This window comes from Leucopleurus acutus (genome assembly GCF_964270905.1).
Source record: "Leucopleurus acutus genome assembly, chromosome: 9".
In the NCBI taxonomy this organism is placed as follows: domain Eukaryota; kingdom Metazoa; phylum Chordata; class Mammalia; order Artiodactyla; family Delphinidae; genus Leucopleurus; species Leucopleurus acutus.
The window spans coordinates 102,927,349-102,950,830 of NC_139144.1; the positions used below are offsets into that span (position 1 = coordinate 102,927,349).

Genomic DNA, 23,482 nt, shown 5'->3' on the forward strand with positions numbered 1-23,482 from the left:
CATTGCTCGTGACCAGTCACAGCTGCAGGCCGCGTTGCATTTGGTTGCCAGAACCAGCTAGGAGGAAAGGGCTGCCAGGGAAGGGCTGTCTCGGTCTCACTGGAAGAGGCAGGCAATAGACGTGAGCAACTAGACAGCGGCTGGCTTGCAAACCAGGAGTCGGGAACCGCAGCAAGGTGCCCTCTGACGCAGGTGAGGAAGCTGGCCGGGGGCTGGACTGAGCTGGACTTCCCTCCCCTCTCTGACCTGGCCTCACTCACAGCCAATTTTTTTTTTCTGTTCTACTCCACCTCTCCTCCCAACTCAATGCAGGTCCTGTTTCTTCCCAGGAAGCCCCGTTAACCACGATACCGACTTCAGCTGGTTTCTGTGGTAACTCTGTCCCCCCGATGCCTGTGCGGCCTGGCTCCACAGCTGGTCCAGGATGGTAGCCCGTCTGTGAAGGTGGGGGAATGGCAAACAGCTTCAGCTTGCCTCGTTTCCCTCTCGGTCTACTCTGTCTCTTGCAAGTGCCCCTGAAGCCTCATGTCTGTATGTTTACTTCGTCCACCATTAACGCTGTTCTTTAATCTGCTCACAGAATTCCAACCCCCAAGCCTCCTCCACAGCACACACCCTTCCAGAGCCGTCAGACACATTCCTGCCTCGTCCAGGTCGCAGTGGGCCCTCTCAACCAAACTCATTTTATAGCAGAAGAGGACTTGGGATCCCAAGCTTCGTAAACGGTGCAATGGACGGTGGGGCCGGGGGTGGGGGGAGACCACAATTAATGCTGTTAGAGCACTAGAAATGGGTCTTTTTACTCCAGGCCCTGATGTCTGGAATATCAAAGAGCAGCAGAGATGGACTGAGCTGCCATGTCCTCCACACAGGAGAGGATCTATTAATGGGCTCCCAGGTGACGGGGGTGAGCCCCCGGCCGGCCCCATTCCCTCACACGACTGATAACCTCCACCTACTTAGACACGGCCAGACACGCCCCATCTAAGCTAGGGTCAAGTACTTCATTTCCCCTCAGAACACAAAAGGGAGTGAACCCTCTACCTGAAGTCTGCAAACTCTTGCAAAGAGCAGAAAACAGAGATGCAGAAGCTTGCCTGTTTAATGGGAAAGAGAAAAGCGGTGCCGCGTCAGGAGCGTGAGAGCTGGAGGCGGGGACGGTGGGCAGCACCTGCGGCGGGAAAGGACGTTAGTGGAGGTAGATTACAGGAAGGACAGGTGGGTGCTGAAGGGTTTCTAACGGGCTAGTGACAGTTCCACTTCACTTCTTTGCGCGTCCTGTACTATAGACAGGCGAGGCGGTACCCACCCTGGGGCAGTGAGACGGAACCAAACTGGCTGAGGATGGAGGAAACACACAAGCTCCCCAGCCCCTCTCAGGGGTGCAGACAGACAGAGGCAGACAGCTCCATATATACAAACTCCACACAAAATAAATAAGGAGCCGCCATCAGCTTGGCTAGGCCTCACCCCGGCTTCCTCCCACCCGCGTCAGAATGGATTCCAGGGCGTCAGCCAGGAACCTGCCGAGCCCTAGGGGTCCACCTCAGTCCCAGCAGCTCCTCGACAGGAAGAACCTAAGCCCCTTTAGCCCTGAAGCCCCAGTCCTGGGGGTCTCTGGAGTGGCTCAGGGCCAAGTGCCAGGAGAGCCCCCCTAGAGCTACGTGAATTGCCGACTGAGCGCCGTCCGAGGGCAGAATCACAGCGGGAGCCCCTCTGGTCCCCAGGACCCTGGCCCAGTCTCCGAGCAGACTCAGGACGTCCCCGGGAGCCCCTCAGGGCCGGGCACCCTGCTCCATCTGCTGGTGCTGGCTCCGCGCCGCGAACCTGCTGACGTGCACGGGTATGGGCACGACAATCTTGGGGTTTCTTACAGGCTCCCCAGAACGGCTGCCCCCATTGCCAGCTTTGATGCGCTTCCACTTGGCCCGCCGATTCTGAAACCAGATCTTGACCTGCACCTCACTGAGCTTGAGGGCGTGGGCGATCTGGGAGCGCTCGGTCAAGCTCAGGTATTTCTTGCAATGAAACTCCTTCTCCAGCTCCAAAAGCTGCTCGCTGGTAAAGGCTGTGCGGCGCCGCCGGCTTTTGCCCCCAGGAGCCGCGACTCCCGCCGCCGCCGCCGCCGGCGCCCCCTCCTCAGCTCCAGTCCCCAGGCTTCCCGTTAGCTTCGCTTTGGGTCCCAGGAGGGCCCCGGGGCCCCCTGCAGAGCTGTCCAGGAAACCGTCGTCCTCGCTGTCACCGCCCGAGCCCCCTTCGTCCTGCTCGCTGCCTGCTGGGTCTCCCGCCGGCGCCTCCGGCTTCTCCTCATCCGAGCTGTACACCTTCCCCTCGGCTGGGGGGAGTGAGAGCCAGCGGGTGGGGGAGAGGCGGCGAGGAGAAGGCGGACAGGTTGGAGGCGGCACGTGGAACCGTGGCCAGGCGTGGACCGCACGACAGCGGGAGGAGACACACACGTGGAGGGGATGAGACGGGGCGGGAGGGGAGACATCCGGGGTGGGGGGTGGGAAGAGGTTTGGGAAGACAAAGAGATGGGAAGAAAGGTATTAACCAGCACAGACTTCACTCCGCAAAGTGGGGGCGGCAACGGGCATGGATCAGAAAAGCACCGTCCCCAGAACTGTGACACTGCCACCCCCCACCCCTGCGACCTCGCTTCCCCTACCCGCTGCCTTCCGGCCCTCTCCAGACCCACACCGAGGGCTTGCCACTCACTGACGCCCCCTCCAGACCCCGACGGCGCAGCCGCAGGCCAGAGGGAAGCAGTGCAGAACCTGGCTTGGGGTCCTTTCAGTGGCTAGAGGCAGGAGTGAGCAACGTTGGGGAATTCACTTTTGCAGGAGACAGGGGGAGACCACAACTGCAGCCTTTGCTATTCTCCTAGGACTCCTCGCTGGCCTAGTGGGAAGAGATACGTGCTCACCTCTGTTCCGCGCCTCCCTCCCTTCCCTCTTCCCTAAATCTGGAATCTATTTTTTTTTTTTAACCTTTTGGCCGCGGTGCCGCATGCCATGTGGGATCTTAGTTCCCCGACCAGGAATCGAACCCGCGCCCCCTGCATTGGAAGTGCAGAGTCTTAACCACCGGACCGCCAGTGAAGTCCTGGAATCTCAGAATCTCATTTCCAGATGGAAACTTCAGGGTCATCTGAGTCCCTCCCCCTGCCACAATCGGGGTCCAAGAAGTGTTGCCCACACACCTGTGAGTCAGGAGGTTTCTGTACCCACCTCCCCAATTCTCCTTTACCAGACCATCCAGCCCAGAGCAGGGAGCCCGCCCCGCCGCACGCCACCTTAGCAGTGGCCGGATTTTTCCTCCAATTACTTAGCCCTCCAGGACCCTTTCAGTCCTTCTCCTTAACTTTAAAAAGACATCATCTCTTTTCCACCCTCCCTCTTTCCCAGCCAAGGTTGCTGAGAAGCACGAACAGCTGCTTTCTGCCCAAGTCCAGAATCCTGAGGACCCTGAGCTTGGTGTCAGTGAGGGAACTGGAGGCAGTATGGAAGGAGGAGGGAGAAATAGAAGTTCAGCGGGGGGGGGGGTACAGAGAGGAAAATGGAGAAAGAAATCTTGACTCAGCAGACTACCGATCATTTGTAATCCCAGGCATATAAACATTTTAACCCATACGTAATTCTAAAATTTAATTCAGCCACTGGTTTTAATCTTACTATTGGCGCTTTTGTCAGAACTGCAAATAATGCATTACGAATGTTTTCAGTGTTTGAGTTTTACAAACTCCCTTGTTTTCTGCCCAAAGGACCAATAAACAGTGAAGCAACAAAAAGTCAAAAGAAAACCAACCAGTAGAAAAGAGAACAAAACGGGTAATCCGTAAACTGCACAGTCAGCCCCTACCAGTGGACTTCACTGTGTGAAGGGGGGAGGACTTTGCAGACGTGGCGGTACGTCTATCCACACCACCACATGTCACGTGTACACTCCTAAGCACACTCTGAGGTTGAGACTATAACCCAGAGCTAAGTGACTTGGGGCAACAGTGAAATGCTTTGCAAGAGACCGGGGCAGTGCACGTGTGTGCGCGGCTGGACGGCATCCCAATGCTCAGAGCTTGGCTGGAGCTCTTCTCTAAACCCTGCCATCTGCCTGCCCCCCTGCAAAAACTGCTCAGGGCCTCCAGGACCAGCCCAGTCACCTTCAGCTCCCTTCCCGGATCCCAGAGCTGTCCTTTCCCCTCACGGATGCAAGCCACACCTGTTCCTTTTCCTCAGGAGCCACGTTTGTGTTATTTTCCTTAGAGGCCAGTGTTCAGGCCCTGCCCAGATCACCCACCTCCATCTCAGTCAGTGTTCTCATCTCACACCCCAGGGGTATCTTTATGCCTGAGCCCCTGCCTCTTCTTGGAGGGCTTCATGCTTTATCTGACCTTTGCAAAACCCACGTGGCGCACCCTGGTTTAGCCTCACCCAGACTTCCCATGCTGTCCCTGCTCGCTGCTGCCACCGGCAGGTGGGCTTCGTTCGCTAACAGCCCACCCAGGCTCCACCGGCACCCAGCTCTGTGAGCTGTCAAGAGATACATCCACTGCCACTGTCCACAGGTGACGTACCCCTCATGACGCTCGCCTCCCACCACCCCGGGGCTTTCTTCCTTATCTAGCCAAAATCTGTTTAATTTCTGCAAGATTCAGATCCTTGGGTTCCCCTTTCATGTCATTAAGGGCTCTTTCCCACACCATTTTCCTCTTCCCCAGGACTCAAGCGTAACGTGTCCCAAACAACTCCTGAGACTTCTGAGCCAGTCCTTCCCCATCTGAGCCCCTGTCTTTCCCATCTCGGTTAATGGTAACTCCGTCTTCCGTGTTGTTCAAACCAGACCTTCACTCTCTCTCACCGCCCATGCCCGACCCGACTTCTCACCACCTCCTCTATGTCCAACTAGCCCGAGTCACCCTCGTCTCTTACCCGGTTCGTCAACATTTTCTCCTGCTTCTGCCCCTCCCCCCACCCCTGCCCCAATTATTCTTCTGTTTGAAACACTATATTCTTCACCTAGAGTTTTGCACTGACTCATTCCCTATGTCCTTCAGGTCTTTATCAATGAGACCTTCTCTGATCATCCTTTTTAAAATTAAAACTCCCAGTACTCCCGATCTCCCTTCTCTGCTTTACCTGTTGCTATAGTATGTGTCACTAACTTTATTAACTTATTTTATTGGCAGTCTCTTCCTATTAGAACATAAGCTCCATGAAGGTAACCATTGTTTATTTTATTTATATTTATGGCTGTATCCCCAGCATCTAGAAAGTTACCCGCACAGAGCAGGCACTGCGTAAATATTTGTTGACTGAATGAAAGAAACTATTGCCAAGCACTTTCTCCCTCTCCATTTCTGTCCCTCCTTTCTCAGGCCTCTCCTAAAATATTCCCTACAGCCCTGCTCCCTCACCCCAGCTCCGGGCATAAGACATTCTCTCCATGAATATTATTCTACCCACTTTTCAGTGTGCCCTCTGATCTCACATTCGCTGTAGAGGAACCCATATGTGGTAGGAATCTATAGGATCTTATGCTAAAGGAAATCAAGAACAACCCCCAACATCATTACTAAATCCTCTAACTTTTAATTTCTGATTTTTAAAACACGGTTTGCAGTAAAGAGTAACAGAAAGAACAACAAAAGCTTGTTACAACTCAGCCCAGTGTTGCAATATTTTAAACAGCTGCTAAAAAGGCAGAAACTGGATTTCAGGGCTTGAAGGATGAAATCATTTAGCACAGCTCCAAGCACCCAGGGGGCGTCCAGTAAATCTAAACTGATGATGACCGAGATGAGGTTCCCAGGTTCCTGATCTGGCAGGGCCCTCCTGAGATCAAACCATCCATCCCTCTGTCCTCAGACAGATTCCATAAAATCAAGCCCACACGAGTGTGCCACCCCCAGTGCCGCTTTTAAAGCCATATAAATAAGAAGCACAGGTCCACAACCTCTCTCAGTTACCTGATCCCGGTGGGGTCCTGAGTGGCAGGGGCAGAGTGCCCCGCTGAGCCTTTAGAATCATGACATTGAGGGCTCTGATAAGCAACTCTTCTAAGTAGGTGGGGGCGGGGAAACAGAAGAAAGAAACCGACAGGGGAAAACACAGCTCCGCTCTCAGAGGACAGGGTCCGGGGCCGTGAGTGAGGCTGAGGGGGAGGGGGAAGGAAAGGCACAGCAGGAGGACTGGGGCACGAGGGGGGCAGACATAGCGGCAGAAGAAGTAGATGATGAGTCAGAGAACCTGAAAGGGCTGAAAAGTTTAGGGAGAAAACAGAAAAACACCGGGGCACGGGGGGAAGAGAGTAAAAAGCTTTCGGAAAAAACCCAACACGCCCTACATTTTTCCACCCTGAACAGTGATGCGTCTGGAGCCCTGCTGTTTGTTCTCTGCTCCACCGACAGATGGAGCACTTTAGAATGCAAGGGCCAAAGTGACGGAAGCTACTGTGAGGGCTGCGACGAGCAGCACGGCAGGTCGACCCTTTACAATACAGCGATCCTGAAACAGCTTTACTGTTTTCTCATGAATGAGCTAAAAAAAAAATGCAAACTATTTTCTTTTATCCAATTCATAATGCATACTAATAGTAAATGTACTCAAAACAAAGATGGCGCCTAGAAAAATGGTTTTGGCTAAAACTTGACAGAAGTGCATCTTGTTGATAAAATTTCTATTTGTAACCTTTGATTTAGAATAATTGGACCTGGTAGATATAATGTCCATAAAAGTACATTTCTAACTGCAGATGCTATAGTTGATTGACGTGAACAAAAAAACTTGATCAACAAAACAAGACGTAGAAAATTTTCAATGGGAAATAATGATCCTGATGAGAAAAATTCTAGCAAAAGGAAAAATGTTTAACTGGAAACAATTTTACTGTGCTAGGTAGGTAGGTAGGCCAAACAGACAGGTTCTGTCTTTTGGGTATGAAAATAACATTATTGGTAATATAACAGTACATTGTTTTATATATAAAATAGATAATCAATAAGGACCTACTGTATAGCACAGGGAACTTTACTCAGTACTCTGTAATAACCTGTATGAGAAAAGAATCTGAAAAAGAATAGATATATGTATATGTATAACTGAATCACTTTGCTGTACACCTGAAACTAACAACATTGTAAATCAACTCTACCCCAATATAAAAGAAAAGAAAAAAAAAGAGTACATTGTTTTCAGCTTGTTCCCTGTGGGTAAGTCTACAGTCTGTGAAGACTTTGGCGTCTATCTAGGGGAAATGACACTGAAGCAGACGGGTTATTAGGAAACATGCAGAGTTCTCCTGGTAGATGCTATTATCCTAAGAAGCAGAAATCGCAGGGTTCGAACCATGATTACTTATAGAGTCCACTCCAGGGGTGTCATTCCACCCCAGAGAGAAGCACTCAGACTCCAGGGGCACCCTTGCAAGGGGCTTTCCTTCCGAGAGGAAGAGAAGCCCTAACTTGGTAACGAGTCAGGTCAGACTGGGGAAGAAATCAAGGGCAAAAGAATCCGTGGTAGGTATTCTCCAGTAGAAAGAACAAGTAGCACCAGACTCGTACCATCTAGAGAGAGAGTCTGCAGCTGAGGTCACCAAGGATGCTGGGCCTGGGTAGTAGAGCGGAAACCACCCCCAGGACTGGAGAACCACTTTAGACAGAGCCCCTGTGCCATTCGGCCCTCACGCAGCCTGCTGTGGTCCAGCTGACATAAAACACAGTCTTTATTACACACTGAGGAGAAGCCTCTCCCCCATTACACTCAGTTCTGACTTCTCTTCCCTCCATTTAAAGAGCCACTACCCTCACACGCCCCAAACCACTCTCCGGACAACTGCCCAGCTTCCTGAATACAGAACCAATTTGGGTGGGGTAAAAAAGTGGGAAAAAACCCAGGTCACCCCTCAAAAAAGAGGCATGTCTGCCACCACCCTCATTGCATCAACACGCCCAGTGCGTAATTATTTCTTTGTTTCCTTTGAAGACGGTCCTTTCTCCCGTCCTTGATGGCAACTAGCCCACTTTCAATGTGCTTTTCATTCATCCTCATTAATTTCATGCCCACATTATGCTACTACTCCTTCCTATAATTTTAGGTACAAGAAGGAAAATTCACTTTCTCTCTCTCCCATTTCCCCATGACTCTTCAGCATTCTTTACTCCAAATGGACGTGAGAACTTCCTCTACATCACTCCCACCTTCATGACAAGTTCATGGCGACTTCCCCACTGCCCCAAGCTCAGAGCTCCTTTCATGGCATATTAACATCATCATTGCCAAGAGCACCCTTGTATGACCTTTAACTTTCCCAAGCACTTTCACACTTATTCTTTCATCTTTGAGCAACTCACTGAAGTACAGCTGACCTATTAGTAGTAGTAATGGGAGGTTAGTAACCTTATTTTCAGGTGAAAAAACTGAGTTTCAGAAAGATGAAATGGGGCTTCCCTGGTGGCACAGTGGTTAAGAATCCACCTGCCAATGCAGGAGAGACGGGTTCGAGCCCTGATCCGGGAAGATCCCACATGCCGCGGAGCAACTAAGCCCATGCGCCACAACTACTGAGCCTGCGCTCTAGAGCCCGCGTGCCACAACTACTGAGCCCACATGCCACAGCTACTGAAGTCCGCGTGCCTAGAGCCCGTGCTCTGCAACAAGAGATGCCACCACAATGAGAAGCCCGTGCACTGCAACGAACAGTAGCCCCCACCCGCCGTAACTAGAGAAAGCCCGCGCATAGCAATGAAGACCCAATGCAGTTAAAAATAAATAAAATAAATAAATGAATAAAATAAATAATAATAAAAAAAGAATCTGCCTGCCAAAGCAGGGGACACGGGTTCGAGCTGCGGTCTGGGAAGATCCCACATGCTCTGGAGCAACTAAGCCTGTGCACCACAACTACTGAGCCTGCGCTCTAGAGCCTGCGAGCCACAACTACTGAAGCCTGCGCACCTAGAGCCCATGCTCCACAACAAGAGAAGCCACTGCAATGAGGAGCCCATGCACCGCAACGAAGAGTAGCCCCCACTCACCACAACTAGAGAGAGCCCGCATGCAGCAACGAAGACCCGATGCAGCCAAAAATTTTAAAAAATTAAAAGAACAAAGATGAAATGATTTCCCCTAGGCACACAGCTAGGCACAGAGCCAGGTCTGGAATCCTGGTCTCCTAAACCTCCAATCAGTGCTCTTCCCATCCTTTCCAGTACAATATCTTCTCTTCCCTCCACCTGCAGTAGAAGCCCTCCCCAGATGCCTCATCAGACAAGTGGGCTTCCTCTCAAACCCGGTTTTAGTTTAGACCGAATCCCTTTCACTTATCACCCAGAGCTCCAGCCTAATCATCAACATCTTCCCTTCCCTTTCGCGGAGAAGATTCTTAAAATCGCCACAGAAGAGGCCTCACTCACCAAACCTCACCTTTGTCCTTTCACAGGCTATTTTTCCCATCATTCCCAAGACAAAATTCCCTCCAAATCTTTCTGCTGTTTCTTCCGTCATTATTTGTTTGTATGATGTAATCTTACCAGTCACCTTTTTTTTTTTTTGCGGTACACGGGCCTCTCACTGTTGTGGCCTCTCCCGGTGCGGAGCACAGGCTCCGGACGCACAGGCTCAGTGGCCATGGCTCACGGGCCCAGCTGCTCCGCGGCATGTGGGATCTTCCCGGACCGGGGCACGAACCCGTGTCCCCTGCATCGGCAGGCGGACTCTCAACCACTGCGCCACCAGGGAAGCCCATCACCATTTCTTTTATTTAGAAATGTATTTTCTCATTTAAAGAATAATACTGCCCATTTATGGAAACAGTTTTAATACCAATCTTCTCTAGCTTCTGCTGTACAAGCGCCTCTCATCCCTCAAGGACAGCTCTGCCTTGTCCAGGAGTCAGCCTCACTGAGGAACAGACATCTTCCTCCCACCGGCATCTCTGCCTGCCCTCCCCATTACAGAACCCTCTCAGAGCCTCACTCCCAGTATCCAGCACTCCTGGCACTGCTTATCTAGCCAGGGAGAAGGCTTTCCTCCCTAATACTGAAAGGGAGTTAAAGGCACATTCTTTTCTTTGTTTCTGGTTGGTAGACATCTGTTCAGGGTTTGTTTTTGCCTGCCCAGCACCACTTACCCGCCTGTTCACTGATGGCATCCCCTTCCTTTGGCCACTGCTCCCCATCAACTGCCCAGTAGAGGGGGGCTGTCAACTGCATTGCTCCACCTTCACGACCACAAGGACGGTGACCTGGAGCTGACCAATCCGCACATCCGGTCTCTCTGGGGACTGGACTCGAGCTAGTGAGTCAGCTGTCCTAGGATTTTACACGTGCTAGAATTCACTGGGGTCCTGATCTGGGATTATAAGAGTTTAGCGTTGCTTATGCTTGTGTCCTCCCCTTCCTCTCATCAGGAGAAAATGAGGCAAAGACAAGAGACAGGAGCCAGACTGAGAGCAAGAAAAAAAGACCTAACGACACTGTTTGCGTTTTTGGATCCACGTGAATCAATAAATGCCCATTTTAGCTTAATTTAGAGCTGAGCTACTGTCACAAGCAACCCAAAGAGTTCTGACTGCGGACACTGCTCTAACTAGAAGGGACAGTACTCGCGTGACTCCAGGGAGGGTAAGCCTCCCCACCTCGCTCCCACACCAATCCCATCGGAAATAATTTTTCCTAAAAGAAACCCAGGTCATCCCTCAAATTAGTCATGATAATGCCGCCGAAAACTTCACAAGTCTGAAATGTATCTGGACTTTAAAAGATCTCCATAATCCATCCAGTGTGAATTACTTTAATCCAATAGCTGTGCTCCTAACGCTGAGCTGAGATCAGATATATGAGGGAACAGGAATTCTGAGGAAGAAAAAAGGAGGGGTGTTTTCTTGCTTGTTTGGGGTTTTATGTTTGTTTTAACAGAGAGAAGGGAAGCACAGGCCCCAGTGGGACACAGAAGGGCTTTGGGCAGCCATGTCCACAGAGTGTCTACACAGAATGTCTACACAGAGTGTCTCACCAAAATGTGAGACAGGAAAACTGAAAAGAGGGAGAAAGAGCTAAAGACAAAACTCCAAATCTACCCGTATTAGGTTCATGCAATGTGCTCTCCCGGCAAGGCCCATACAACCAGTCCTCGGAACACAGCGCTATTTCTAATCTGTCCTTTTCAGTACAGAGAGTGCCACCCATCACAACTCCTAGTAAAGAGGTCTTCCCCAACTTAACTCCCAGGAAAGCTTAATTCCCATCCATTTCCAGTACACGGACAACACAGGATTTCTTGCACACCTATTACTTTAGGATGCTGGACAAATATCTTCTCATTTAATCCTTAACTCTGTGAGGTAAGAACTGTTGCCCTTATTTTACTGGTGAGAAAACGGAGACTGCAGAGGTTAGTATTTTGCTGTAGATCACGAAAAGGGTGGTGCCTAGATCTGCATCCAAAGCCTGTGTTCGTTCCTCTGGGCGACACCACATCTCTCTGTCATCACTGAATGAAAAAGAGACTGGAACCCACCGTCACCCTATCATAACTTCTGTACCAGATGGAGAAATAATACAGAAGACCAGGAACTGATTGCACAGCACAAGTCTTCTTTTGGGGCACTGCTTCCTTCCTCCCCACGTCAACTCCGTCACAATCGATCCCCAGTCTCTTTGGCCTAGATAAGATCTACCCCCACCTTTATCAAATGTTTCTCTCATTCAGTATGATGGCTGTAAACGGCCAGAGCTCAGGTAACACCATCCGGATCCCAGATGATGAGGCCTTTTCCATCCTAAAGCCCAGCCCTGAATTCATCTCAAGATGTAGGCATCCCAGGCGCCTCCTCGTCAGTGACCCCGGTAACTCAGTGCTGAGAAGTACAGAATCTCTTCTCCCAATCCCTTTGCTCAGGATGGCTTTTTTTTTTAAGGGAACAATTCATTAATAAAAGTATCCTTACAGATAAAAACAGAACTGTAGAGCTGGAGCGACCTTAGAGATCACCTAATTCAAACCCGTAAGTTTACTGATGAGGAAGCTGGGACACACAGAGGTGTGATTTGGCCAAGACCAATCAGTTCCATACTCCCAGTATCTGCGCATAATTTATAGGATAGTTATCACCTGTTCCAGCACAAGGTGCTTCTTCCCTTCCCTCCTGGGATAGTGTCATCCTCCTCCCTCCTAGTACACGGCTGTATCACTTCTCTTCCCATTGCTTCCAATACAGAGTTCCAGCTTACCCAATACTTCTACTTTAATACCACTTCCTCCATAATTCACAGTCAAGAAATCCATCTCCCATTACCCTCAGTGCTTTCTCCTCATAACCCTAGTCTCTGTTAGTCCCGGCAGCCACCCCCCACACCCCGCACTCCATGCCCCACACTCCATGCCCCGCCCCCAGCCCTCCCCCATACCCCCCCCGCCCACCCCCCCACCCCTCCTCCCCCCACCCCCGCATTTGCTTCTAATACAGACTTCTCATTTCATCACTGGAAGAGTATTCCTTTCCCTTCCATGATGGGAAGGGGATGAAGGCGCTGCCTCATGACTACCTGCCATACAGTGCTGTCTCTTCCTACTAACACTTAATTCAACTCGTGAAGGTCACTCTCCTATCACTCCAAATGCAAGCATCTCTTTTCCCTAGCACTCTCCCAATCAGCACATCAAAACTTCTTCCACATTACTCTAAGCTGTAACTTTCTCCCAGCATGATCCTATCGCCAGTGAAAAACCCCAACCTCTTCTCTACCACTCCCGATCCAGGCCTCCTTTATCACCGTCACAGCCGTGGGCACCACCACGGGCATACAGCGCTCTGTCCTTTTCACTGTTTCAGATGAGGGGTTTCCTCTGTGCGGTCCCAGCCTGGGGCATTTCCCATCCCCTCTAGGTAAAAGTTCTCCCCCAGCGAACTCTTTCCTACTCATCGTTCCCATTTAAGCTTCTCTCTTTTTGTACATCTACCCCACTGCTTCTCTAATTGCTGTTTCCTAATCCCCAATCCGTTTCACTGCAAAGATCCTCTTTCCCCGTTATTTCCAAGGCAAAATCCTTGCCTGTAGCTTCCCACTGTATTGCATTGAGAGTAACATTACTGTCAATACAAAGCACTTTGCTTAGATTATGTTCCTCATTCTTTCCAATTAAAACATTTCCCCCTCATTATTCCAATTACTGCCTCTCTCCCGTTATTCCCAGTACCGACTATTCATGCCATCACTCTGAGTCTAAGGATTATGCTCCTAACCAGCTAGAATCTGTATCTCCATCGTTGCATTTGTCACAGCAGAGACCCCTGTCTTCCAACCCTCCCAAGTGCTACCTTCACTGTGGCACAAGGCATCTCGGGATCGCATTCCAAACCTCCAGGAACGTTTTCCGCTGTCATTTCTGAGATCTCTCTCTCTCAACCAGGGTCACTTTGGCAGCCTGACAAGGCCTGTGAACCCCTTCTTGGAATAATGCTTTTAGGTGCGTAACATAAAACACACAGGATTACATTAGAAGCCAATTACATAAAATCTAGTTATCAAATATTTTAAATGCATTTGAGAATAATTTATGTTTCTTTCCTAAATCATTAAACAACAAGATGTCACCAAAGATTGTAAATTTCTATGAAAATATCTGTGATTTCTATTGGTGACAAAAATCTCAGGTACTGGGGAAACTACCATGGTTTCTGGCCTACCTTCATAATTACAGGAGGTGCCAAATTTTAGTGAGAAGTTAGTAGAAATAAAGATGTAATTTTTTTCCCACCCATAATTAACAGATCTCCTCACAGGAGGTCTATGGAGTCTGTGTTAACAGCCCGACTAAACACTGAGTCTAGAGAAATAAGCTTTAATTCTATGAAAGTGAAAGGAACATTAAAAATCATCTGAACTGGGCTTCCCTGGTGGCACAGTGGTTGAGAGTCCGCCTGCCGATGCAGGGGACAAGGGTTCGTGCCCCAGTCCAGGAAGATCCCACATGCCGCGGAGCGGCTGGGCCCGTGAGCCATGGCCGCTAAGCCTGCGCGTCCGGAGCCTGTGCTCCGCAACGGGAGAGGTCACAACAGTGAGAGGCCCGTGTACCGCAAAAAAAAAAAAAAAAAAAAAAAAAGAAATCATCTGAACTAAAGCTTTTATGTTACAGGTGAGGAAACTGAAGCCTAGAGAAGTTATGAGACTTTGAATCTCCTGCAGTGTTTTAAACAATACTAAGGCCATAATAGACACACAATAAACGTTCCCTGAATTGAACTAAGTGGCTTGCCAAAGTTGTACAGCTAATGATTGACAAAGTTGAGACCTGGACCCATGTGTCACGACTTCTAAGTAGATGTTCCTTCCATCACATTAAGTTAATGCAATATTTGCCTTTCTATACGTGTCAATGGAGCAATCGCTCTCCCTGTTTACTCCTCCTCAAAATCTCTAGGAAAACATGCTCTCCGTCACTCCCAAGAAAAAGCTCCCTCCTGCTTCGAACAACAGAAGTCTCTGATCCCATGTCACATTACCCCTTCCTGTTTTTCTCTCATCAGTAAATATATCTTGACAGTCATAATGGACACCTATTCAGAAATTGATGGTCATCTACAATGTTCGCTAGCTATAACCAGGTGCTTGACTTACAGCAATCAGCATTCAGATATCATGCTCCCAGGAAGTTTCCCTAGTCTCCTCGCATGATTTCCATTATTATTGCCAATCTCTCTTCAGAAATTAGCACATCTTTTTCGGTTTAGTTTTAAAAAATAATGTTCACTACACTGCCATCTCCCAGCTTTGTCCCATCATGTTCTCTTTTCTATACCATCTCAACCACAAATGTTCTTTTCTTCACCATGCTCAGTCCTGGCATTATCTTTCATATCAACCTCTCACTGGATTTGTACCGTCAGTCCAACAATTACATATGGAGTGTCCACCACCCCTCAGCTCTTAACTATTTGTTTTCAGGCAATCCAACCCTCTTCTCCCTGAATGAATCACTGCTCTAGACACCTGCAATTTAAAGTTTTCTCCTGCATTTCTCCAAATGGCCAGCTCTTTTCATCATTCCCCAGCACACAGCATCCTCTTCACCTGTCCTCTCTGTGATGTGTATTCACACCACATCCTTAAGTTAGCTTTGATAACTGTCAGAGCTCACACACACCTTCACACACAAGATCATCTCTCCCTGTCCCATTCAAGGCAGAATTCTCTTTTTTCCTGTCATTTGGGGCTTACTGCTCTCTTCTCTCCGTATTCCTAATACACCAAGGACTTCACTATCCACCCATTTCAAAGCTCCTTTTCCCTCATCACTTTCACGTGACTGTTCTTACAACTCTCTCGATCTGATACGTCGAATATGGTCCACATGCGGCTATGGACCACCTGAAACATGGCTAGTTTGAATTGAGATGTGCTGAATGTGTAAAATACACACTGGGTTTCAGACTTAGTATGAAAAGAGGATATAAAACAGCTCATGAAAGTTTTTATATTGATTAATGCTGAAATAATATTTTGGACACGCTGGATTAAATAAAATATACTATGAAGTTAGTCTCACCTGTTTCATTTTACTATTTGAACGTGGCTAGTAAAATTATTTTAATTACATAAATGACTTGCTAGACAGCACTACTCTGGGCGCTTCTGTTGATTCATACTTTTAAATCTTCCCTACTAATTCAAAATTCTCTGTTATCACTCCTCCTAGGACACCTCTCCCAGCTACCCCCACTGCTCCCACACGCCAAACCTGGAATTATTTTCCATATACCATTCTCAATACCTTTTCTACCCCATTATTTCTGTACACAGTATTTCTTTTTGCCTGCTAATAGAGCTTCTACCCCTGCCATCTAATCATAATAAAGTTCTGTTTCCTTCTTCATCAGTTCTAGTAGGGTGCTATCTGTCTCAACTCTCAGAAAAATTTTTAGAAATAGTCCTTCTAATTCCCAACAAAAAGAACTTTGCTCACCGTTCTCCAAATTGGCCTATCTTCACTATAATTTCATTAAAAGGGCTAGTAATTGTAAAACGCTAGACAAATGTAAATTAATAATTTCAGACTCATGTCACCCATTCAAACTAGGACAGCAATTCTTCCCGTCATTTTAAAAATGTCGTTCCTTCTCCAAACTCTACTATGTTGAGGTTTCAACCCCTTTATTCAATCTGAGAACTCTCTTTCTTCATGCTAAACACTCTAATACAATTCCCCAGATGGAGTGTTTGTTTTCCCACCACTTTCAGCATGCATGTGTCATCACTCCCCAACCTGATGTGATGTCTAACATTTCTGGAATTGCCATGTCTTTTCTTGACTACATTAGGGAAAAATCAAGACTGGGAAGGTGGACGGGAGCGGCGAGGAAGGGTTGAGAGTCTGCACTGAGAGGGATAAGAAGCTGCGGTCACAGAGAAGCCCTCCCACTCATCATCCCCTTCGAATGTTCCTTCTGACACCTCTCCTTACTGCTCAGCCCCGCAAGCCCCACTGTAAACCCTTTATGTGTATCTCTTCCCAATGAATGATTGCCTTCACTCCAGCACCTCTCAGAACTCTTCCTCTGTAAGGCCTCCTTCCCATCGTTCTTAGCAAAGAAATTCCTTGTCTTTGCTCCAAGGACAAAGTACAATCTCTTTACTGCTTCCAATATTCCCTCCAGTGATGAAGATCTTTCCTTCAGCATTCTCTATATATAACTTCCAGTTTCTTCTCACTCCCAGTGTTGAAACACCTTTTTAAAAAAATTACTCCTAGTGTTGACACTTTCCCTTCTTTCCTACTAGTATATGTATTTAGTTCCTTCCTAATCCTCACAAGACAGAACTCTTTCACATACACACACACTTCTGTTCCAGAAATACTGTTCCCTTTTCGTGTCGCCAACGCTAGAAATCCCTTGCACATGCCTCTTCCAATAGGTGGCCCTCTCCTTTCTCATATGCTCTTTGGATAATCTGGGTATACAGCTCATTTGTTCATCCTTTCCTCTATTCTATTCCTCAATATTTCTCTTCTGTTCTTTTCCTCTGTTTATTCCTTTCTCTCTCTCTCTCTCTCTCTCTCTCTCTCTCTCTCTCTCTCTCTCTCTCAATGTCTGGTTTTACTGCCAATATTCTATCTGCTTCAGAAAAGAGCCCCCATTATACGAATGGGTCAAAAGAAGAACTGAGGGGAACCTGAAAGAGTAGGACACGTTGCTTGTTCTCCCATGGTCTGGGGATAATCCCCCCAGCTCCCCTCCACTGGGGTGTCTTCCTCTCTCCTCCTGCTCAGCTCATCTCTTCCTCGGGTGTCTGCTTCTCCTACTGCCTCCAAAGCCATCCCTCTGACGCCTGCCTCGCTTCCCTTTCTGCCTTAGGACCACCCTATTCAAAACATCCCGCTGATCCTTTCCTCTTCCCATCCTCCTGCCAGCTGCCCCTCCTTCCCTCCACTCTGGCCCCTTTCATCTTGTGGGCATCTCCTCCCACCTTCCAGTTGCTGTTCTATCATTTCCTTCGGGTCCTCCTCAGGAGATGCTGCTTAGACGTCAGTCACTGGCTCCTCCTGGTCCAACCAGGTACAAAAAAACCCAACAGCTGAATCCCCAAAGCCAAAATGCCCAGGGCTAGAGGGGCAAAGAAGAGGAAGGCGGACTCTACAGCAGCCCTTGGGGTCTGGAAGAGGGCCCAGGAGCCTATCCTCAGGAATTGCTCTCTGCTGGCAAAGGACAAAAGGGCTCTTGGCTTTCCTCCCTGTCTCCACTAGAGTCAGCCCCCAGGCCTCCTGGGTCACTTCCACCTGCTAACCTGGTTAAGCAGAGGCAGGTTCATCCTGCCGCTAACGAGCTTTAAGCTCTTCAGGATCGCCACACTTGCAGGCAGCCCGTTTTTTCTTAAATAGGGCCCACCCACCAAACTGCGTAAGCTTTGGCTCTCAGCACACCTGAATCTGCTCCTGGATGGCGGAAAGCTTTTCCAGCTTCTGGAGGTTAAGGATCAATAGGGAAGCCTGTTTAGATTGATGTGCAACAGGGTTCAGTTCGGAAACACCTTGCCTCTATTGAGAGGGAGTCCTCCTATGGAGGGTCCAGGATTCCTGAATATCTCTTAGCTGAATCTCACTGGTTCCAGAATCTTAGCTGGATTCTGGACTCCAGGCCTTTGGGCCACACCCAACTCAGCCCAGCCTGTAGCCTCTCTCTTGGCCTCCCAGTCAACCTTGGTCCAGCAGTCCTAGGCCCCCTGCTAGCTAATGTTCCCTTAGGACCCCTACTTGGTTCCTCAAGGCTTAGCTCTAAATCTGCCAATAAAAAGTGACCTCTACAACTGTGAGAGAAAGAGAGCCACCCTCACCGTCAGCACCACTCTAAGACCCTCCCTCTGCCCCTGCGCTCACAGAGCCCGTTTGCGGTCAGTACAATCGTCTCTTCAGAAGCCCTTAATGAACTGACAGCTGCCCCACTGTACCCTCACCCAGGGGTCTTGCTGGTGTCCCCAGGAATCCCACACTGGCAGCTTCTCTATTCCCAGCAGAGGAGAAAAATGAAGGGATTCTGAAAAGGAGACGCAGGAGCTGAGGCTGGAGGACTGGACTGCTGGGAGGAAAGGCACTGCTCTGGCGGGAGCGATGGCAAGTCTCCGGTGAGGCTGCAGGCACTCTGGAGACGCGGCGGGGCGGCGGCGCTGGGGTCTAGAGGAGCCGCGTCGGCAGCGGAATTGGAGGTGGCTCCGCAGAACCCGCCATCTGGGGGTCTGGGATTCCAGGGCTCCAGGCAGGTGCCGAGACTCCGAGCAGGCGGCTGCCTGAGACTTCCAGGTGAACGAGCCTCCCGCCCGGCGCCCTGGTCGCCCGGCACTTACCCGGCAGACTTGGGAAAGTCTCTGAGAAGTGCAGAGGCGGGGGCGGTGCGGGATCTGCCACTTTCTCCCGGGCGGGCAGCAGCTCTTCGGCTTCCAGCGCGCCCTCCGGGCGTCGGCCGCCCGGCTCGGGGTTGTTTCTCGTGGCAGTGGCGGCGGCGGCGGCAGCAGCGAGCTCCGGGGGCCCGTAGAAGGCGTCGGGCGGCTCCGCGAAGCTGGGCAGCGCGGTGGTCAGCGCCACCATCGAGGGCACGGCCTGGCCCAGCCCCGCGCAGAAGGTGTTGGTCAGGCGGCCGGCAAAGGAGGCTAGCGGGGCGAGGGGCGGGAGGCCGGCGGGCAGCGGCGCGGGGGCCAGCGCCTGCGGCAGCACGAGGGGCCGGTAGGGCATGAACATGGGGTAGCCAGTGTAGAGCAAGTGGCCGGAGCGCGGCGGCTGCGGCCCGATCAGGGAGTCGATGGAGAAGGCAGCGCCCGGGCCGCCGCCGCCGCCGCTGCCCCCGGGGGCGCCCCCGCCTCCGGCTCTCTGCATCGTGCCCGGAGCTGCGGCCGCCCCAGGGCGCTCCCCTCCGAGCGCCGCCGTGCGCCCCGCGGCTCGGGCGCCCCACGCGGACACGCAGGGCTCGCTCCCTAGCTCCCGGGCCGAGGTGCCGGCGGGGCGCGGGCTCGGCGCAGTGTGGCTCCGGCGCCGCGCTCCCTCTCTCTCTCATAAGGAGGGAGGGGGCGGGCGAGCGGGAGGGCTGGGGGTGTCGCCCTCCGGACTCATCCATCTTCCTCAAATTACGCTTCACTTCCTCCCTCCGCCCGCAGCCGCCGCGCCCGGCTCCCGCTCCCTCCGCAGAAGCCGTTCCCAGCGGCCCGGCCGGCCGGCCCGGGACCCCCGCCCGCCCCCCGCAGCCCAACCAACTATTATTAATGGAGATTGATGAGGCCGGACACGCCGCTTTGTGAAAGTTTGCGGCCGACGAGAAGGCAGCGGCAGCTGCTGGGCCGGTGCCCCTCCCTCCAGCCGGCCCGCCGCCCCCTCTGCCCACCAAGCTCTGGGCGTGGACTGGGAGCTGGGCCCGGCGTGGACCGAGCGCGGGGCGGCCAGCGAGGAGAGTGCAGCGAGGGCGCGGCGGCGGGCGGGCGGCCGGCGCGGCCGGACCACAGAGACCCCCGCCCCGGGCCGCCGCCCTCCGTCGGCCTCGGGCCAGTCCCCCAGCGTGCCCCCCGCCCCCGACGCCCCCTCCCCGGCCCCTGGGGCGGACGACAGGGCGGGCCCGAGAGCAAGGCGCGGCGGGCGGACGGGACCTCGGCGCCCCCCGGGGCGGCGAGGCGGGGACGGCAGGGGGCGCGCTCCTCCGCGGCCGCCGCGGCTCTGGGCCCCTCGGCTCGGACCCTTTTCCTCCTCGGTAGCCCGCATTCACACTCTCCCCCTGGTGCCTCTTGGCACTGGCCTTTCCTCACTCCCCCTCCGTCGCGCACTCCCTAAGTCCCTCACTCTGGCCTCTGCGGGTAATTTCCTCGAGTGCCCTCACTATAAGTCAAGTACTTACCATTCCTCTCACCCTTCTCCCTCCATCTTCCTCCCACCCTTCCCTTTCCTGCCCTCGTTTCTATCCCTGTTCCTATCTGATGATTCCCATTTCCCACTCCCTACCCCATCCGCTTCATTCTATTTACCCCCTCATTTCTCGCCTAAATCTGTATCTCTGTCTGTCTGTCTGTCAATCTCGGTCGCCCTCCCTCGCTCTCTCTCCCTCTCTTCCGCTATTAATTTCCCTGATTGGCTCCCCGACTCCAGCGCCGCTGATGAGCCCTATTCATTCCCGGGCCTGACACTCTCGACCTGCCCTGGCTGATTGCTGGGGGCCGGCCCCAGGAGCGCTGATGAGCCCCAAGGGTCAGCAGCGCTAATTAGCCGCTAATTGCAGATGACTCTGCTCACCTCCCCCATTCTCCGACACAGAAATGGCGGCGCCTTTTACCCTCCCCGTCCTCCTGATTCCCAGAAGTAGACTTGTCAATCTGGAGGCAAAAGTCATGGGCACTTTTGCTTGATAGCAGCCTCAGGTCAGTGGGCAAGAAAGACTTAAGACAGGCAAGTCAACAGAAGAAGGGTGACCGGAGCTTCAGGACACAGAGCAAGCTGGCCAGCTAAATGAGGGTCATCTGGTCACTGGGAAACTGTTATGCAGGCGGGGCCGGGGAGAGCCAAGCAAGCTGAAATGAATAGCCAGGCAAGTTTAGGAAGAGGCAAGCTAAACAGAAGAAGTTATTTGGTTTAGGTGAGGAGGAAAACCTACACCAGAGTCTCAGCGTTCCAAGAGAGAGCGGGGCAGGTAGGAACTCTGCATCTCGGTCACCTCTGTTCACATCAGGACTGTTGTGTTGGCCTGTGAACACCACTCATGTCAGGCTGATGTATTGAAGTCAGCACCCTGAAAAACACTGTCACCAGAGTGGGACAGAAGAGGGTGGGACCCTAGAAGGAAACCTTCTTTGGTTATGCTTGACTGACAGTGCATCAGAGACGTAAAGGGAGAAGAGGGTGGTTTCCATGCAGTCCTGATCTATCTTGGGCTCTACACTGAACTCAGTGAAACTTCTGAGAGACAAGTCTGGTGGGAAGATGGCTCCAGGGAGGAAGAAGAGGTGCCTTAACTCAGGTCTGGGAACAGTATCCTAAAGGACCACGGTAACCCTTGTCCATCCTCCTAAAGATATTCTTCAGAACCCTTTGTAAAACTAACCAAGCATTGCACGGTACCAGTATGGAAGACATTGCACGGTACCAGTATGGAAGACCAGACTTCAGAAGTGTATTGTAGGGCTTCCCTGGTGGCGCAGTGGTTGAGAGTCCGCCTGCCGATGCAGGGGACGCGGGTTCGTGCCCCGGTCTGGGAGGATCCCACATGCCGTGGAGCGGCTGGGCCCGTGAGCCATGGCCACTGAGCCTGCGCGTCTGGAGCCTGTGCTCTGCAACGGGAGAGGCCACAACAGTGAGAGGCCCGCATCCGGCAAAAAAAAAAAAAAAAAAAAAAAGTGTATTGTAGGGACTCTCCTGGTGGCACAGTGGTTAAGAATCCGCCTGCCAATGCAGGGGACATGGGTTCGAGCCCTGCAGTTTGAGCCCTGGTCCGAGAAGATCTCACATGCCGCGCAGCAACTAAGTCCGCACGCCACAACTACTGAAGCCCGCATGCCACAACTACTGAAGCCCGTGTGCCTAGACCCCGTGCTCCGCAACAAGAGAAGCCACCGCAGTGAGAAGCTCGCGCACCGCAACCAAGAGTAGACCCCGCTCGCCGCAACTAGAGGAAGCCCACGCACAGCAACAAAGACCCAACACAGCCAAAATGGTAATAAACAAATAATTTTTTTTAAGTGTACTTTACTTAAAAAGCGAGAGGTCAGTGCTTGGTGTGATGGCTTTACAGTGTTGGGTACATAAGAGAGGCTTACTGGCTTGAAAAGTTACCAAGGGAACTTTGGGCCACAATCACTGAAATTAAAGCTGTATGAGCAGTAACACCACCAATCAAATAAAGCTGAAGGAAGAGCCATTTTTAAAGCAACTGCATTCACTTTTTGCACAGGTAATAAAATCACCTAGTACAGAATTCCAAACGCTCAAAAGGATATTGAAACATCTCCCTCCCACTAGTCCCCCCAGTAAAAGGCCACTTTAATAGGCCTGTCACTCTTTGGTGGGATAGAATGGATCATGCATTGTCAAGGACTCAAGGTTAAAGACCCTCTGATCTTGAAGATGTGTGTCACCCAGTTCAAGCCAAGAGCTTACTGCCCAGAACTATACTCAGTAAAGTGGAATTCTCTGCGCAAGCTGGCACAGAGAGTACAGGCTTAAAGCTTGTTGCCAACAAATCTCAGTGGGCCACCAACTCTGAAATGAGGCACGTGAGACCTCGGGGACTTGGTATTGCCCTGGTGGTGTGTGTTTGTTAGGTACTGTATTTTATAATCCATTTTCATCCTGGATCTGTCCCCTTGCTGTGCTGGGGTCATGAAGTGTAACTTCTGCACAGTCCTTGACATTCAGTAGCTAAACTAGAATAAAACCCTCACATACAGAGTGGCAACTGAAGCAGCCCATTTCCTGTCCCTGCCCCTTCATGGACCGTGGAACTGAGGCTGCATGGTAAAAGGAAAAAAGCCTTAGCTGGAGTAAAAAGACCTGAAGTTAAGTTCCTATTCTAACCCCTCTCTGGGCCATGTGACCTTGGTCCCTTTTTGACTTAACTTCTCCATCCATGAGAGAGACAGCAATTAATATCTACTCTGCCTTGTCAGACAGCCAGTGCAAGGATCAAGTGAATATGAGGAAATAACCTTCCAGATGAGTCCTTCCTGCACTAAACTGACAAAGAACAGCAGGGCGGTCAGTTATGGAAGTTCCCCAAGTCAGTGGCTCTCCAGTGCTTCTTACTCTCCCATCAGTACCAAGGACAGAAGCTGTCACCATAAACTGAACAGAGCTGGCTCCTTTCTTTACTGAGAAGAAAACTCTGCGGTTCTCCTACTGAAACCCTGAACAGGCCCATGTAGGTAAGCACCTCCCCTCACTGTCTAAAATGGAAGGCTACAAGTGCTTTAACTGCCCACGTGCTGGCTTGTCCCATCTCACTACTCCACCAGTTGGGGAAATGCTCCTAC

The 23,482-nt window shown here is 51.1% G+C and overlaps 1 protein-coding gene across 1 annotated transcript; it reads right to left on the reverse strand.

Moving 5' to 3' along the window:
• Positions 1-1,775: 1,775 nt before the first annotated feature.
• Positions 1,776-19,589, reverse strand: GBX1 (gastrulation brain homeobox 1; the record flags this gene model as incomplete). The annotated part of the gene is made up of 2 exons (XM_082847080.1): positions 18,830-19,589; positions 1,776-2,335 (listed from the first exon to the last, which is right to left on the reverse strand). Exons 1-2 carry the CDS (start codon positions 19,353-19,355, stop codon positions 1,776-1,778), a joined length of 1,086 nt encoding a protein of 361 aa, XP_082703206.1. The 5' UTR covers positions 19,356-19,589.
• Between the last annotated feature and the right edge of the window lie 3,893 nt (positions 19,590-23,482).